General features: G+C 39.5%; 2 protein-coding genes across 3 annotated transcripts in view; one reads left to right on the forward strand and one right to left on the reverse strand.

Annotated features, from left to right (window-relative positions):
• LOC137245902 (uncharacterized) overlaps window positions 1-15,330 on the reverse strand; it is a 109,065-nt gene that overhangs the window by 6,708 nt on the left and 87,027 nt on the right. The gene's annotated exons all lie outside the window — the stretch shown is intronic.
• On the forward strand, window positions 960-11,075 carry Cyp6g2 (Cytochrome P450 6g2). Of its 2 annotated transcripts, none has more exons than XM_067772064.1 (4): window positions 960-1,300; window positions 1,368-1,515; window positions 6,936-7,748; window positions 10,552-11,075. In XM_067772064.1, the coding sequence occupies exons 1-4, from the start codon at window positions 987-989 to the stop codon at window positions 10,843-10,845; spliced, it is 1,569 nt and encodes a 522-aa protein (XP_067628165.1). In that variant the 5' UTR covers window positions 960-986; the 3' UTR covers window positions 10,846-11,075. The 2 variants fall into 2 exon arrangements, with proteins under 2 accessions (XP_067628165.1, XP_067628166.1); XM_067772065.1 differs by lacking the exon at window positions 10,552-11,075 and adding an exon at window positions 9,693-9,994.

A 15,330-nucleotide genomic window follows, 5' to 3' on the forward strand; every position in this document is an offset into this window, starting at 1 on the left:
GGGGAAAATCGAGGAATGCACTGAGGACCAGGCATTTGTTTCAGAACAACGGGAATGGTTGCGAAGTTTCAAAGATCCTATGGACATGTTTCGATAAATAAATTTGCAGTGAGGGTCATCACCGCAGGTAAGCGTGTTATTGGTCGATGCATCGAAGATGACATAAACCAATAAAATCCTTTTGCAGAAGCTGTCTGAATGTGGAGGAAGAGGAGTCTGCCGATGCCCAGAATTTCAAACAGAACTAGTGAGATTTCTGGACGCACGGTTTCTCTACAGTCTGGCAAGGTAAGAGGGTCAGGTGATTTATCAGGGAAAAAAGTTTTAGGGTGTTACGTGTTTATTTGTGATTTGTGATATTTATCATGTATTTATGTGTATATAAAAATGTGATGTAAGATTAGTTTTCATTTCGATTTTTACCACATGTTTTAATGTTTTTTGTTGTTTTTTCTTAAATAAACAGATGTCCCCCTGAAGAACTAGAGAGACTAGCGAAACGTCGTAACCTGCCTATCAATAGTGTTTTGCGTTCTGACTGGTCACTGGCCATTGGAAGTCCATGCTGTGTCTCTTAATTTACTGGAATACTGCAGCTGCGTGTAAGATTGAATCATCGGCATCGGGCCACTTCAAGGTTCAGCGCCCAGCTTCCCCTTCTCCTTCCGCATCGGCATCGTCGACCAGTCAGAAGGCACAGAATTTTTCTACACGAACCACCTTCCATACATATTTAAGAACATCTCCGTATCTACTTACAACGTTGAACCATAAAATTCTAAACTTATCCCATTCATAAAATCAGTGACACATCCTCAATGCATATTCAATATATTACTTAATCTTATCTGATCCCAAACACAATATCAGGTCAAAGAAGTTCACTATTCCATTGTTTGTTACTAAGAAGCACATTTTCCAATTCAATAAAGCATCCAGCTTCCAACTCATCAGTCAGTTTCATTTGCATCACAGCCACGTACGATATGTGGTTCGAAAGTTTTCTTCTCCTACTGCTCGTATGCGGTTTGTCTTACGTTTGGTTGCGACATCACTATGATTATTGGAAACGTCTGGATGTGCCACAGCTGCGCCCAACATTTGGTTTAGGTAATTTGGGTGGCCTATTTTCGATGCAACGTAGTCCAGCAGAGTTTGTGCAAAGCTTATACAATCATCCAGATGCATGCGATAAACCATTTGTTGGTATACATGTCCTAACGCAGCCGGCAATTTTATTGCGTGACCCTGAACTTGTAAAACATATTTTGGTTAAAGATTTTGCAAAATTTTGCGACAGGTCAGTTGTCAATGAGGTTTATGTGGGATGAGAGGACTAACGTCTTTCTGTTTTTTTTTTTTTTCAGATTCTCAAATTCAGATAGTAAAGGAGATCCTATGGGTTCGCTAAACATATTCTTTTTGAGAAATCCTGTTTGGAAAGAGGTGCGCTTGAGGTTGACTCCATTTTTTTCTAGTGGGAAATTGAGACACATGTTTCCGTTGGTTGAAGAGGTAAGCTTGCTGACACTTGAGTAGTTTAAATTTTTGCTTAGTTCTTCCGAAACCGTCTGGCTTTCATCCTGATCTAAAAATCTGAAGACGGTAAATGTGAAGAAAGGCAGCTAAAGTAGGCTTTATACCGCTACGTTACATTGTCTTAGGTCCGATTTTTCAGTACAACTTTAACTAAGTTTGTCAGTTAAACTACGCTTAAACTTATCTGCAGTTTTTCAGTCTACTTTAACTGAAGTTTAAGCTGAGCTTAAGGGGCCTATCTGGCAGGGTTAAACTGTAGTTAACCTATCGGTGATTTGCGTTCGTACGAAATGGCGTCGAATAAACCCAACAAGCATTTGGGCTTGAGTACCATTAGAGCTCATGTTGGTAAATAGGCGTACTTCTAAAATCTCAAGAGTTGTTTCGAAATAGTGGATCAACTTGAGAATCTTAGCGTACTCAGCAAAAGAGGACATTTTTTATAAAACAAAAAATGCTACTACTTGAATTGAAAAAATTTAATTAACAACTTGTGGTTCTCTAACTGGAAACAAATGTAAGATTCCATTTAGTGTTTAGTCCGGCTCGAAGGACCAATGTTTAATTTTAGATGGGGATTGATGGGAAATCGCCGATGCGCATGGGAGAGCATTTTCCACTTAAATAAGTAAAAATACTGCACTTTAAATATACTGGCACTTCCTGTGCTTTAATATAAACTTTATTTAGCTTTAAAATCACCTTACACGACAACTCGTATTTACAAAGATTATTTCGATGCGGAGGCGGCAGTAGTTAAAGACAACTAACTAACTCATCTGAAGGGAAGAACAACTAGAGCGGCTTTTGACCGCTTACAATTTTTAAAGGACCGTTACGTGACTCTCTTATATGCCAACCTAATAAAACGGCACTGCGTTTTTTTAGCGCACGCAAACAACCGGGGTTTTTTGCCCTAACCCAAATAAGTATGCGTTGCGACAATGTAAAGCATGTGTGCAAACGTCAAATCTAAATGTCACGCAAAACAAAAATTGGAAATCGAGTTATGTTTTCACGCAGCAAATTCAATTTGGGTTGCTCTCATACAAGTTGTATGTGCATGAGACACTTTTAACAAAAAATTACTTGCGTGCGTTTATATTAGGTTGGTTTGTTATACATTTTTTATAAAGGAAAAGATGAAAGGGTAGGGCTGCCGTCCGCAAGCAATTTATACATAAATACAGGGGATTAAATTAATTGAGACTCACGAGAATAAAATGAAATATATATTATTTAAAAAATAATTAAAAGTGACGCGCTAACCTCCGAAGAGATTTTAGGCCGAGCTTCTCTTCCAATTTGCGTCGGGGTCCGTTTAAATTTTCCTACAAATTGGCGGGACGTGGCTGCTTGTTTTATGCCGAATCCGAACGGCATCTGCAAGGCAGATGAGTTTTCACTGAGAGCTTTTCATGGCAGAAAATTGAAAAAACTTGTTTCTAAAATGTTGATGTTGCTTTTCCCGGGACGTGAACCCGGAATATTCGGTGTGGTAAGCGGGACACGCTACCATCACATCATGGCGGCCGCCTATATAATTTAGTTTTGAATAACTTACGCTTCATTACTGCTATGAACCAGGTGTTTATTTCTCACAATAAACAGCTGTTGGTTTTAATGGTACCACTTTGGAGATTTTTTTCAACTCCACTTCAACTTGATATTTAATGTAGGCTATCAACTGGAGAAATGTGTGGAATGTTCATTTAAGAACTGTATATTTCTCAAGATCTCTCGAAATTAGGATATTAATTGGAAAATATGAATGACGTGGAGATCAACTCGAAAACTTTCAATTTCACAAAATTTCTCAAAGGTTGGATAGTGATTGGGGAATGAAATTGGATATCAACTCGAGAACTTTATGGTTTAAGAATAATTAAATAATGTTGGATATCACTTCCGGAACTATATATATAATTTCGCCGGAGACTTTTTTTCCATGTTTGTTGGGTAAACAAAATCCAAATGTTGCCGTATCTACAAATTATCTAGATAATAAAAAAACCAATGTTGCCGCAGAAAAAGTGTACCCCAAAGGCGGCCTTAAACTGTGACTGAAAAACTGCTCAGTAGTTTAACTGGAGTTAAAATTTGACTTGAGTTTAAGCAAACGTAGTTTAAGCTTAGCTTAACCAACTACTGAAAAGCCGGGCCTTAGATTGTGTGACCGCTGCCTAGTTAAGGGACAGCTTACTTGGAAACTTTAAAGGTCGGTATTGTTGCCACATACGACGACGATAAAGTTATGCAATACGCAGATATCGATCTTGGATATTAAGTGCGCGGTGTCTAATACCTTCAGACAGCGATAGTTACGTCTCGTCCAAGTAAAAGCTGTTGCGCATGAGGTGAATGGATGATTTAACCTCGTCATCCTTCACACAATTAACATAGCTAAGGCTGTCCAGGATAAAAAGGGGCACAGCATGTATTCCCATTCGACAGTGCCTTGTTAGAACTCCAGTAACATACTTTCGTAAGCCACAATAGATCCGCCGAGTACTGTGTAAAAATACTTAATCTTTTAGTCTTACTGGCAACCTTTAGCTCACAAATAGGCCGTGCATAGCGAGTAACGTTTGAGTTGATGGGAGTTTCCTTATGCCCTGGCACACAGTGGATTTTTATGAAAAACTACTTCGATAACACAGCCGGTAAGGTTAGTAAATAGCTAACAGTCCGCGACCTCGTGGTGGGAATAGCGTAAAAAGTGTGCTGTCCGCTAGGCCAGAACTTCTCAAAGGAGACCTGACCTCACCCTCATGTCATACAGCCCATGTGCCACTCTTGGATATCTCCCTCAACGTTTTCCAATAATCACTCAATAGCTGTACAAGACAATCCTTCCTTCAATCATTTCCTTCCCCATTTTTTGCATATAAAGTTTCCATAAAAACTTGCTGTTAAGTATACTGCCTAAAGTACGTAGCCTTTTCAGACTACACCACAGGTACTACGTCATTGTGCAAAGAACAACATCTATTACTAGGGTTGAAAGCATGACTCAGATCACCTGCTCACGACAACCAGCAACCCTTGTAAAATGTTCCACTGTGTATTGAGAAATTTCCAACCGACGAGGCCATCAATGTTGACCACCATTTGCAGCCCATACCCTCTAGGCTCTGAAGCAGGTTGTCCAAAGTCACGACCCAAAGGAGTAATATTATTTACTGGATCTAGTGAACAGTTTAGTCAGTTCATTCCCAGCAGGGTATTCATAGAAAGGATATTGTTAGTTCTAAGGTCAATAGAATGTACCGCGGAGATTTAACAGACTCATTCTCAGACCAATCGTAATCATTTTCCTCCTGTCACATTAACTCGTGTAATAAGCCTGGCAACACATAAAACACAAATAGTCTTCAAAAATGCATATTGATATCCAATACCTAGGCCTTTTTTACAAGAATAATATCTGGAGGTGAGTCGAAATAGCAAGCTGATCTGGACAATTCATGCCGACATGAGGATCAGTCGAGCACTGGCAGCTTTCCGATTGTTCAGGATAATATAAAGTCAGTCCATGCTGGGAAAATGAAGATTGTTACTATAATGAGAAATAAATATAAGGTTATCTGCTTTTGTTGCAAGGTCGGTCTGCGGTTTCTTTGATCTTCCGATCTTAAGGGAGTGAGGAGTACATCTCCAAATGCTGGCCTTATTCCTCAATCCAAGCATAAAAAATTAATGCAAACGTATCGGCTGAATTCTTTGGACAGCGAAAGGAAATCGAGTCCTCGAAAAGCACAGAGAGCTCTAAAGAACTTACTGTCATGCAATAAGGCAGAAGAAAGGCTCTAGCAATATGTTGAGAGCGAAAAAAGTTGATTATCCTGCACGCTGATAACGAAGACTTGCCAATAGGTGTGTATGCGCTCAATAAGCGTAGCGTGGTTGCACATTCGTGCAATAGATACATCCAAATGTAACCTAATTTGAGGAGTCCCAAAGAGATTGGGTGAGATTAAAAGACGACGCGAATATTTGCAAAGAGCACGGAGTTTTTTTTTAATGTAGGTTCTGGTTTTTGATAAGATGTTTCCTTCGTCACGCTATTGAATAAACGTACGACCAGATATTTGGGTTATTGGCGTCGACAAAGAAATTGGTGAGTCGACTCCTTTTCTACGTCATCCTGACAGCTTCTGCACAGCACAGTAATGGTGTCGTTCTCGTCGAAGCAATGCTGCGATGGTACTTTGGTCAGTGATAATGACGTGAAATACTTTTACTGCGGATTTATTTAGTTTGAGAAGAAAGCTCGTTCTCTTGCCATCCAAACATGGCCATAGGGACCTTGAGATCTCGCAATCGTCTCGCTCATGTGAAATTAAAATTGTCTATTTCGAAACCTATTCTGGCCATCTCATCTACAATTGTGTCTTCTTTTATATTTTTGCAACCGGTAACCCAGCATACGGAGGCATTAAAATACCCAACAACGCCAGCCAGGCTAAAAGCCTCCACGACTTGGTTATCAACAAAGATCGTTTTCTTCAAAGCTGTGCCTTTACTTTGCTCTAACACTCTAGCTGACCTCTTCTCATAGGCTTTCAAACCCTTTGAGAGTGAGAAAGTCGATAAGATTGACTGACTTATACTTTCTTATAACACGGTCCCAGATCATTTTTTGCTTTTGAGAAAAACGTGTAGACTGGCATTTCCTTGCTGCTGTTCTTCGCAAGATTTGCCAAATAAGTTGGGTTCCTTGAAAAAGGACTTCACTTCAAAATTTCCTACTGAGTAGAAATTAGCACCTATTTGCAAGTCTTCGTTATCAGCGTGAACACACTAACCCCAGAGGGTTTAGGTTAGGGTTAGGTAGGTATGCCTGTCGTAAGAGGCGACTAAAATACCAAATAGAATCAAGGGGTTGTGTAGCGCAACCCTTGCAAGTTGCCAGCGCAATATATATATACCTTCTCTAAATCCAATTGTCAACCTCACCTATCAGTGGCGAATCCTGTGTCATTAACAGCCGAGGCTCTGGCGACCCCGGACTCCCCATGGATCTAGGGGTGGGAGGGCGTTATGGTCTAGAAGGTCGCATGTGGTCATAAAAAATCGTTTCCCAGATGGTGGGGCTTGGTACCGGAACGTACCGGATCTGCATCCGGAAAAGAATTATCAACATCGATAACACTCCCAAGGCCTTCTGGGAGTGTCTTTATAGCTACAACAACAACAAGCGCATACACATGGAACAAAATATTCGTCACATTCCACTGTTGGCAATTCCAAAGCACATACTCTTAAACTTCACTAAGAAAGAAGTAGTCTTTGGATGATAAGGCGGATTAAAACAATGTACTCACTTCTAACCGAGAAAACTCACACTTAGATTTTTCCACGATTTCATTATTCATTCATTTCATCTTTTGCAGGTTGGTCGAGAGTTGGACAAACACTTACTGTCTCAAAGCCCTGATTGCGACGAGAATAAGTCTTTCATTATGGAAATGAAAGAACTATGTGCACTCTACACCACAGACGTTATCGCCACCGTAGCCTATGGCGTACAAGCAAACTGTTTCCGAAATCCCAATGGCGAGTTTCGTCGTCATGGACGCGCTGTTTTCAAATTCAGTTTACGCCGTTCGCTAGAATTCATAATAGTCTTCTTCATGCCACACTTGGTACCATATTTACGTTTCAAAGTCGTGCCGCCAGCATCTACGAAATTTCTACGTAACACAATCAATTATGTAATGCAGGAACGTGAAAAGTCTGGCAAGATGCGCAATGATCTCATTGATATTTTAATCGAATTTAAAAATTCGACAAAAACTAAAACTGCAGCAAGTGCACTCGTCTTCGAAGGTGATATATTAGTAGCGCAAGCGGCGCTCTTTTTTACAGCTGGATTTGAGTCATCCTCGGCGACAATGTCTTTTACACTTTACGAATTGGCGAAACGTCCAGATTTGCAACAACGTTTGAGAAATGAAATCGCTGAGGGTTTAAGGCGTACTGATGGTAAAGTGACATATGAGTTCATGGATTCTTTAGAATATATGCAAATGGTAATTGATGAAGTGCTGCGTCTCTATCCGCCATTACCATTTTTGGATCGTCAATGCACCGCATCGGCGGTTGACGATAACATGGGATACTCATTTGAACCATTTCACAAGCTGCGTTTGTTTGCTGGTATGCCTGTCTATATACCCGTCTATGGTTTGCATATGGATCCCAAGGTACGTAATTTGCTTTTTAAGGATTCTTTCAGGTTTGAGCAACGATGCACAGTGAGTTTAACCACGACTCAAGCGAAAAGTGAATCATGCTGAGTGTATATAATCAAGTTGCGATGCTAGCAAAGATATTTCTCGCGACACTCGAGTGCATTTTCGGAGTTTCGCTTAGAGTTTTCCAAGTTCCGCTCAAAGTAGAGATATACGCCGCCGATAAACGCCGCCGCCGCCGCCGATTTTGGTCGTTTTTCGCACGCCGCCGCCGAATGTCAAAAATATCGACGTGGCGGCGCGGCGTCCGGCGCGTTACTATATTTTCTACTCGTTTAAGACTGTTTAGGCTATTTATTGTTCATGTCGAAAATTGGTCGGATATGGTCGAGAGTGGTATCAACGGATGCGCATCACTGCCAGTTATAAGAAACTAATTGCGAAATTTAACCCTTTATAACTATTCAAAAGTTATTTAAAATAACAGGCGCTTTCGATGTCAGTTTAACACGGACTTTCCATCACCCAATTCAGCAAGTTATTAAAACAAAATACTAAAAGAAAAGTTATATAATAAATTTATATGCTCACTTTGCATTTTTGAAAAATTTAATAATGAACAATTAATTCAAATAAAATGACCCAAGGCGAACATGTTTTTAAATTGTCATCAAGAATAAGCGAAATCAGTGATGCAAAATCCTTTAGTAGGTTCTAGGGGCATAAACACCCCTTTGAAATTATTCTTACCTCATACTTAAGTTGAGGATATATGTACTTATGAGAAGGGTGTGAAAAATCACTAAGTCTTGCATTCAAACATCTGTTGTTTATTTGCGAAACTATACAATAGCGTCTGAAATGTTAATTTTGATTTTCACACTTCATCCTTCAATAGGTTTGACATTTCCTAAAATTGGCGGCCCTATCCAAAACTGGTCCCTTGGAGTGAATCACATTGATTATAGCCTATCAACCAAGTTTAAATATCACCTACACGTTACGGCTCCTTTTACAATTGTGAATACGTAGGCACATATATCTACCAGGTGAGGTTTTGTCCTTCGCAAGAACACTCAAAGTGGTGAAGCAAAAGCTTTCCCAAGACAGTGGAACTAATGACCGTGTGTGATACTACCCTAACGTAGTGGACAGTCGAACTTGTCTGAAAACTGAAGCTACGCGGTCATCCATAATGAGCTCCTATATCGTAAGGCCGGAAAACAATAGTTAACAACTTTCAACTTAAAATCCGTCGACTTTCATTCTAAATTTGATTTAACGAAGACTATTGAAATCAATGTTGTGAACACAAACGTCTGCAATCTTTGGTCTACATTTTAAAAATTTTATCTAGGGTGTTTGTAAAATTTTAATTATGTAGATGCCCCGAGGATTATACGGATTTTCACCCATTACGCAATGACTTCCACTTAGATTGCTTATGATTTCGAAGGCGTCATCCTTGGCCGAATAGTCACTCCCTAACGTTTCATGGCGTTTCTATGGTGTAGCTCGGCAGCATAGCATGACAAAAGCATCCGTTGGAAAGTCTTCGGGGCTACACCTAGAGCTTCTAGGAAAGTGAAGGCGACGAAGGTATGAGTTCGAAGTCGCAGTCCTATATCTTCTGTACTGGGATATGGTGTGAGGCTCAGGAGGCATGGTAGCGACTGGTGGTAGGGATTCCTACTGTTCGCACATCGGAAATTTTAGCTTTTAAAAACAGCCGAAAAAACTCAAGGCGCCCTGTGCCACGATAGTCGTGAGTATTAATAGACCCTTCATAGCAACCCTAAGTCGCCTTTATGCGTGACCGCGAAGGAGCGACACATGATTTAAAGAAATTGTGTTCGCGACGATTATTAGGAGTTAACTCTAGGTGAAACTACGCTTTGCACGAGATATACAGGCAAAAGTTTGACTATTTTATGTATCTCTATTTCTTTTCAGCAGAAGCAGCAGTACCAATTCCAAAGACCAGGGTTAGGTTCGAAGCCCTCTGGAGCATGCGAACGAGGGACAATCCCTTCGCAAGGAGCTACTCCTGAAAATTTCTGAACGGTCTGCGAGATTCTCCGGATCTTTCCGAAATGTCCAACACGTTGATTTCCTTAAATACATATAAACAAAACCTTTCCTAAATATTATTTTTTTAAATAGAAAAATCAAGCTTTTAAAGTAAGAACACCGGCGTACGCCTGCGCGCCGCCTACGCCGCCGCCGCCGATAAAGTGATCGGCGTAAACCTCTAGCTCAAAGTTAGCTCACTGAGGCTCCAACGTGATTGCATCCATATGGTATATACATTAGGGTGGAAGGATTTGTATGGACGAAAGTTAACCGATATCGCGCCATCGATTTTTCGATATGATTTGGGTTCAAGGAAAAAAAATTCCACTACGCATACCCAAAAAATAATTTACGAGCCTGCGAAATTTAATTTGTTTGCTGTTTTTTGGACTTTGATTTTTAAGGTTTTTTTCACGACCTACTAAAAAAATGTTCATATGTATACCCTGCCCGACCCAAAAATATTTTTTTTTCCAAAACTGTTATCGACAACGTTTTTAGCGGACATTGAAATTTTTTTAGTAGGTCATGAAAAAAAAACCTTAAAATCAAAGTCGAAAAAAAGTCAAAAAAATGAAATTTCACAGTCTCGTAAACTATTTTTTTGAGTATGCGTAGTGGAACTTTTTTTCCAGAGTCCAAATCCTACCGAAAAATCGATGGCGCGATATCGGTTAATAAATCGACCCAGTGTAATATATATCTCTCACGTTTTTTTTTTTTTTTTCAATTTTTCTAACAGTTTTACCCGGAACCAGAAAATTTCGATCCTGAACGTTTTGCATCACACAATAAAAAACTGCTCACACCCTACACGTACATGCCCTTCGGTTTGGGTCCGCATGCTTGCATTGGCGAACGTTTCGCTATGATACAAACTAAAATTGGACTTACCTATTTCCTATTGAATCACAGGGTGGAGACGTGCGCGCGCACAAAAATTCCCATGCAATTGGATCGCAAAGCCGTTGTGGTGCAGGCTGAAGGTGGTATTTATTTGAATGTTGTACGAAGTCCTCTAAGTGAAAAAATCTGAAAAAAAAAAAATAATTGTACTGGCGTCTCCGAGTTGGGCGCGTGAATGAGTGAAAGTTATGTAGAAGCTAACGGTTTTAAGAGGCGCCCAAGTGAATTAGTGAAATTAATTGAATAATTTTATATAATAAGTGTTTTGCATTAAAGTAGTTTTCGGTGTCATGCACCTTGGGTCAATAGCAACTTTGCGTGTTGTTTGTAATTTTAAAATGAACGAAAAAAAAAATAATAATAAATCTAAACTTCAATAGCTCATCTTTAATTTGTTTTCGAAAGTACTAACACTGTGCGACAGCCAAAATAGAGTTCTGTAGTTGTACTTCAATATAAATAAAACACTCCATAACCGCCCGTTTAGATACATTGTTGAAAGCCACGGCAATGTCTAAAAGACTTCTAAAGAGTACTCCTTATATTGAGCTGATGGGTCTATTGTTTTTGGAATACATATATAACCAAATCATTCAACGTCCATTCAATCTTGTTATCATTCACCAATCCCGGCACCATGCGATTCGCGAACGAAGTGTAAGTGTTGCCTGCAGAATTTTTCGCATCATATCCCTATGGAAAATATGCGTCGAGAAGCCTTTCGAGGGCCTCTTAACTGCTACGTCACCCTTTCCTGTTCTCTTATTTACAAGTCCCTTTGCTGTATGTATTTTTCCTAGTAAATACTATCCTTAACTGCCCTGTTTCGCCGTAGCACTCAATGACTGCAGATACATTTTTCAATGCGGCTGTCTAGGTTCTGTGCATTTCGCGCTTGTAAATCCTCAACAGATATCTATACACGTCTTGCATGCTTCGCTTTTCGCAACCTTTGCCAGCTTAAACATTTCCTGTATCTGTCCCCTAAGAAGACTCAGCTCCTTGCTCCTTCATGGTGGCTTTGCTTGTCCTCTGAATCTTCTTAAGGGACAAGCTCGGTTGTACGCAGTTGTTGTTTTTGTTGTTGTAGCAGTGCTTCGCCCAATCCAATAGGTACGACCACTCACAAATTGTCATCAATATCCTCTAATGGGAGTCTAAAGAAACTTGCAGTTTCAATAGGGGTAAACCAGAGAGAAAGGGGCGTTCGAGGCGTTGTTTCCACATTGCAATTGAAAATATGATTGGTGTCATGTGGCGACACCTTGCAAGCAAGATATACGTTATGTATGTCGGGGTTGATACTGAATAGGTACGAGTTTAACCTGCTACTGTATCCAGATCGAAGTTGAGCTGGAGTGACGCGCTTCTCCTTATGGAGATTGCTTTCCTCTTCTGCGAGTTCAGGGTATTTCACTTTAAGAACGGGGGTTTGCCGGGCAATTCCTTGCATAGAGGTCTGACGCCTTTTTGTGGATATCACTGAGAACCTTTTTGTGTTCTTCTTCTACAAACGGCTGCTATATTTCCTCAGCTACCGTATATCCTCATAATGCTTGCGGAGATGACTTCCTAAATCCTTGGGAGGCGGGGTCACTTCAATCAACAGAAACTGTTTGTACAACATTTCATTTCTCTTTTAAATGGGCAGTGTTCTGGGGGCACATGTTAGCTGTACGCAATCGTAAGCGTCTTTCTTCCATTTCTTCTATTGTGGGAACCTCCTTGCGCTGTCATAGCTTTGTTCCAGTCCGTTGACCTTGGGTTTGTAAAGCTTTTCCCTTCTTTACCCTGTTTAGACGATGCTGAAGCTCACATGCGCATGATCTGAGAAGAGTGACATTTCAAATTATAACACTCTCTAATTATAACTACGTGATATATAACGCTAAGAACTTAATGTGATATCAAGAATATTGATGAATCTTGGACCATCATGTGTAGAGACCCTGTTGCCGATTTGCAAATTGTTTTGTTATATGTACCACAATATAGACTCGCAGCTCGCAGTCAACATTTGCATCACTTCCTCCCCACGCATTGTGATTTGCATTTGCATCCGCGTCTTTGATCAACCGCCATGAGGGCCCTTCCTCTTCCACTCCCCCAGTGACGCGTTCGCAGTCATATAAAAGGGTGCCAGGACTAGAGCCTGTCTATACATCCGCTCAACGGCCACCATCGAGATCCTCAGTAATGTAACTAGGCAGCATATATGAGTGAAGCTATTGCCTTACCATGGCACAGCTTGCATCCTTCCTTCCGATTGCGCGTAGTAAACGCCAAATCCGCGAGCGCTGAGCCCAGAAACGTCAAACGGACCCTCCTCAAATGTTAGGAGAAGTTCGCTGGACGCCACTTTACTGTGTTGGACCGACTCAAAGAAAGTTTGATTTTTTTGGCAAAAAATAATAAGTTAAAATTTTTTTGGACAACCATGGTTTAATATGTTGTAACGAATTTTGGGAAATTCCTGATGATTATGCACTTTCTGCTAACGTTCGAATCGCTGAGCTGTCGAATAAATAACTCAAATATTCAGTATAGCCAAATGTGCTTTATTTACACTACTTTGGGAATAGTACTTCACAAATTAATTACTCGCGTGCTTCACTAAAAGCGTATTAAAATCAAAATGATTCATTATTGCCTCGTTCACATATTTCTCCCAAGGTCTAGACTTTTTACGAACATGCCTTCTGGAACAGTCGTATCTTATACTTGGTTATTTAGCTATATGCGTGTGTATGTGTGAGTAACAACTTCTGCTCTTAGCTGCTGATTAAATTTGTGTATGTGAAATAATCTCTTCGCTTCAAGCTGCTAGTTATGTGTATGTGTGGCTGCTTGATTTGATGTGTTCATGTACATAAGTGTGCCTGCGTGCTTTATTGTTGTTGTTTGGCAGCATAGTGATGTTAGAAATGCTAATATTCGCCGAATCCGAAAAGTTAGGTTATTTTGGTTCAATAAAGGGCTAAATTCTGTAATAATCCTTTAATATTTGTGTTAAACATTTTACCCATTCACAACCCGAAAATTTTTATTTTGCCGCAAAAAATATTAAACTAAATTTTTTTCGGGCTATGGAGGGCCAAAATATGTAACAAAAAACTAAGTCTTTACGGATTTTTCGCAAAACAAAGTTTGTTCAGATTTTTGGATTGGACGAGGCAGCGAAGAAGAATGACAGAAAAGTTTATTAATATTATGACTGTCGTCGATGCAGGGTTACATTTTCAACAATCTGGTAACAATTGTGTTGACAAATTCTTGCTAATTACAAAAAAAAATTTGAGTTAAAGATTTCTCAAATTTGTTTTTCGCGAAATTCTCGAAATTCGAAATATTTCGAGGTTCGCCTCGAAATTCTCTCTAATACTAATGCAGCTAGTAAATTTAATGTCGAGAAGCTTAAAGCTTTTCGAGTATTTCGAGAGTCGTATGCCCTAAAAAAAAGAAAATAAAAAATTTCGAATTAAAATTCCCCGAATCCGTATTTGTCGTTAACATTTTGACTGCTTTTGAAATAAACGATTTTATGCTCAAGAAGGGTTGGAGCCTTCAAAAATTTTACAATTGTGGTAAACAATTTTACATCATTTCACACAAAAGATCAGTGTTTGGGGGAAAAAGGAAAGAAAACGTGTTCGATTGAGGGTTAAAATTTTCAAAAATCAGTTTATTGGAATGCAGGCGTAAGATCTTCAAAAATCGGAAAATATTCGCGTATACATTTCGCATTACCCGTACCAAAAATTGGGGTTTTCAAATTTTTTGAATGATGAAAGCTTAAAATCTTAAAAATTGGATTTACAAAATTTTTGTTTAATCATATCTTCCTCAAATTTTTGGGTATGCGAAAGTTTAAAATTTTCAACAATCAGGAAATAAGATATTTGTGGTCGGTATTGGGTCAAAATATTGGAAAATCTGTTAACAGCATATTTCAATCCCCTTTGATTCAAAATTCGTATTTCATAAAGACATATTGGTGTCTACGACGTGTCATATTGCCCTGATTGTTGGTCAGTGACCTCTGTACTTCATTTTGATCTTGAGTGAAAAAATCGTCCTACTTTATAACAGCTATATGGTAGGTTGAAAAGCCGTAGTCTTATAATTTACCGGTTGTTTGATCAGCTATACTTATGGGGAAATATGATTACTTGTGAGCTATGTAAGTCCAGCTGTAAAGTAAAAGTTTCCATTTCGAAACGACATTCTCCGCATTACTCGCTTGTGTTTGACTACACAGAAAAATATTCGTGGGATCAATATTATTTTTGATTCGATTTTTATACCTTTCATGAACATGAAATGTATATTAACTTTGGTCCGATGTTTGTAACGTTGAGAAATATAGAAGATTGACTCACCATTAAGTATACCCAATTGATCAGGGCGACGAACTGAGTTGATATAGCCATGTCCGTCTGTTCGTCCGTCTTTCCGTCCGTCTGTCTGTTTGAACGCAAACTAGTCCCTCAACTTTTGAGAAATCTCAATGAAATTTGGCACAGGGATGTATTTTTGTATCGAATGAGACATTTGTCGGATCCGGTAGGATCGGACCACAATAACATATATCTCCCATAGAACCGATCGTTCAGAT

The sequence above is a fragment of the Eurosta solidaginis genome, chromosome 3 (assembly GCF_040869045.1).
Source record: "Eurosta solidaginis isolate ZX-2024a chromosome 3, ASM4086904v1, whole genome shotgun sequence".
Taxonomy (NCBI): domain Eukaryota; kingdom Metazoa; phylum Arthropoda; class Insecta; order Diptera; family Tephritidae; genus Eurosta; species Eurosta solidaginis.

Excerpts from the sequence above, each read along its gene's own strand:
- Cyp6g2 (XM_067772064.1), top strand. The coding sequence starts at position 987 with ATGTGGTTCGAAAGTTTTCTTCTCCTACTGCTCGTATGCGGTTTGTCT. Across the intron at positions 1,516-6,935 it reads TGTTTCCGTTGGTTGAAGAG|GTTGGTCGAGAGTTGGACAA; the intron begins GTAAGCTTGCTG and ends CATCTTTTGCAG. Across the intron at positions 7,749-10,551 it reads GTTTGCATATGGATCCCAAG|TTTTACCCGGAACCAGAAAA; the intron begins GTACGTAATTTG and ends TTTTTCTAACAG.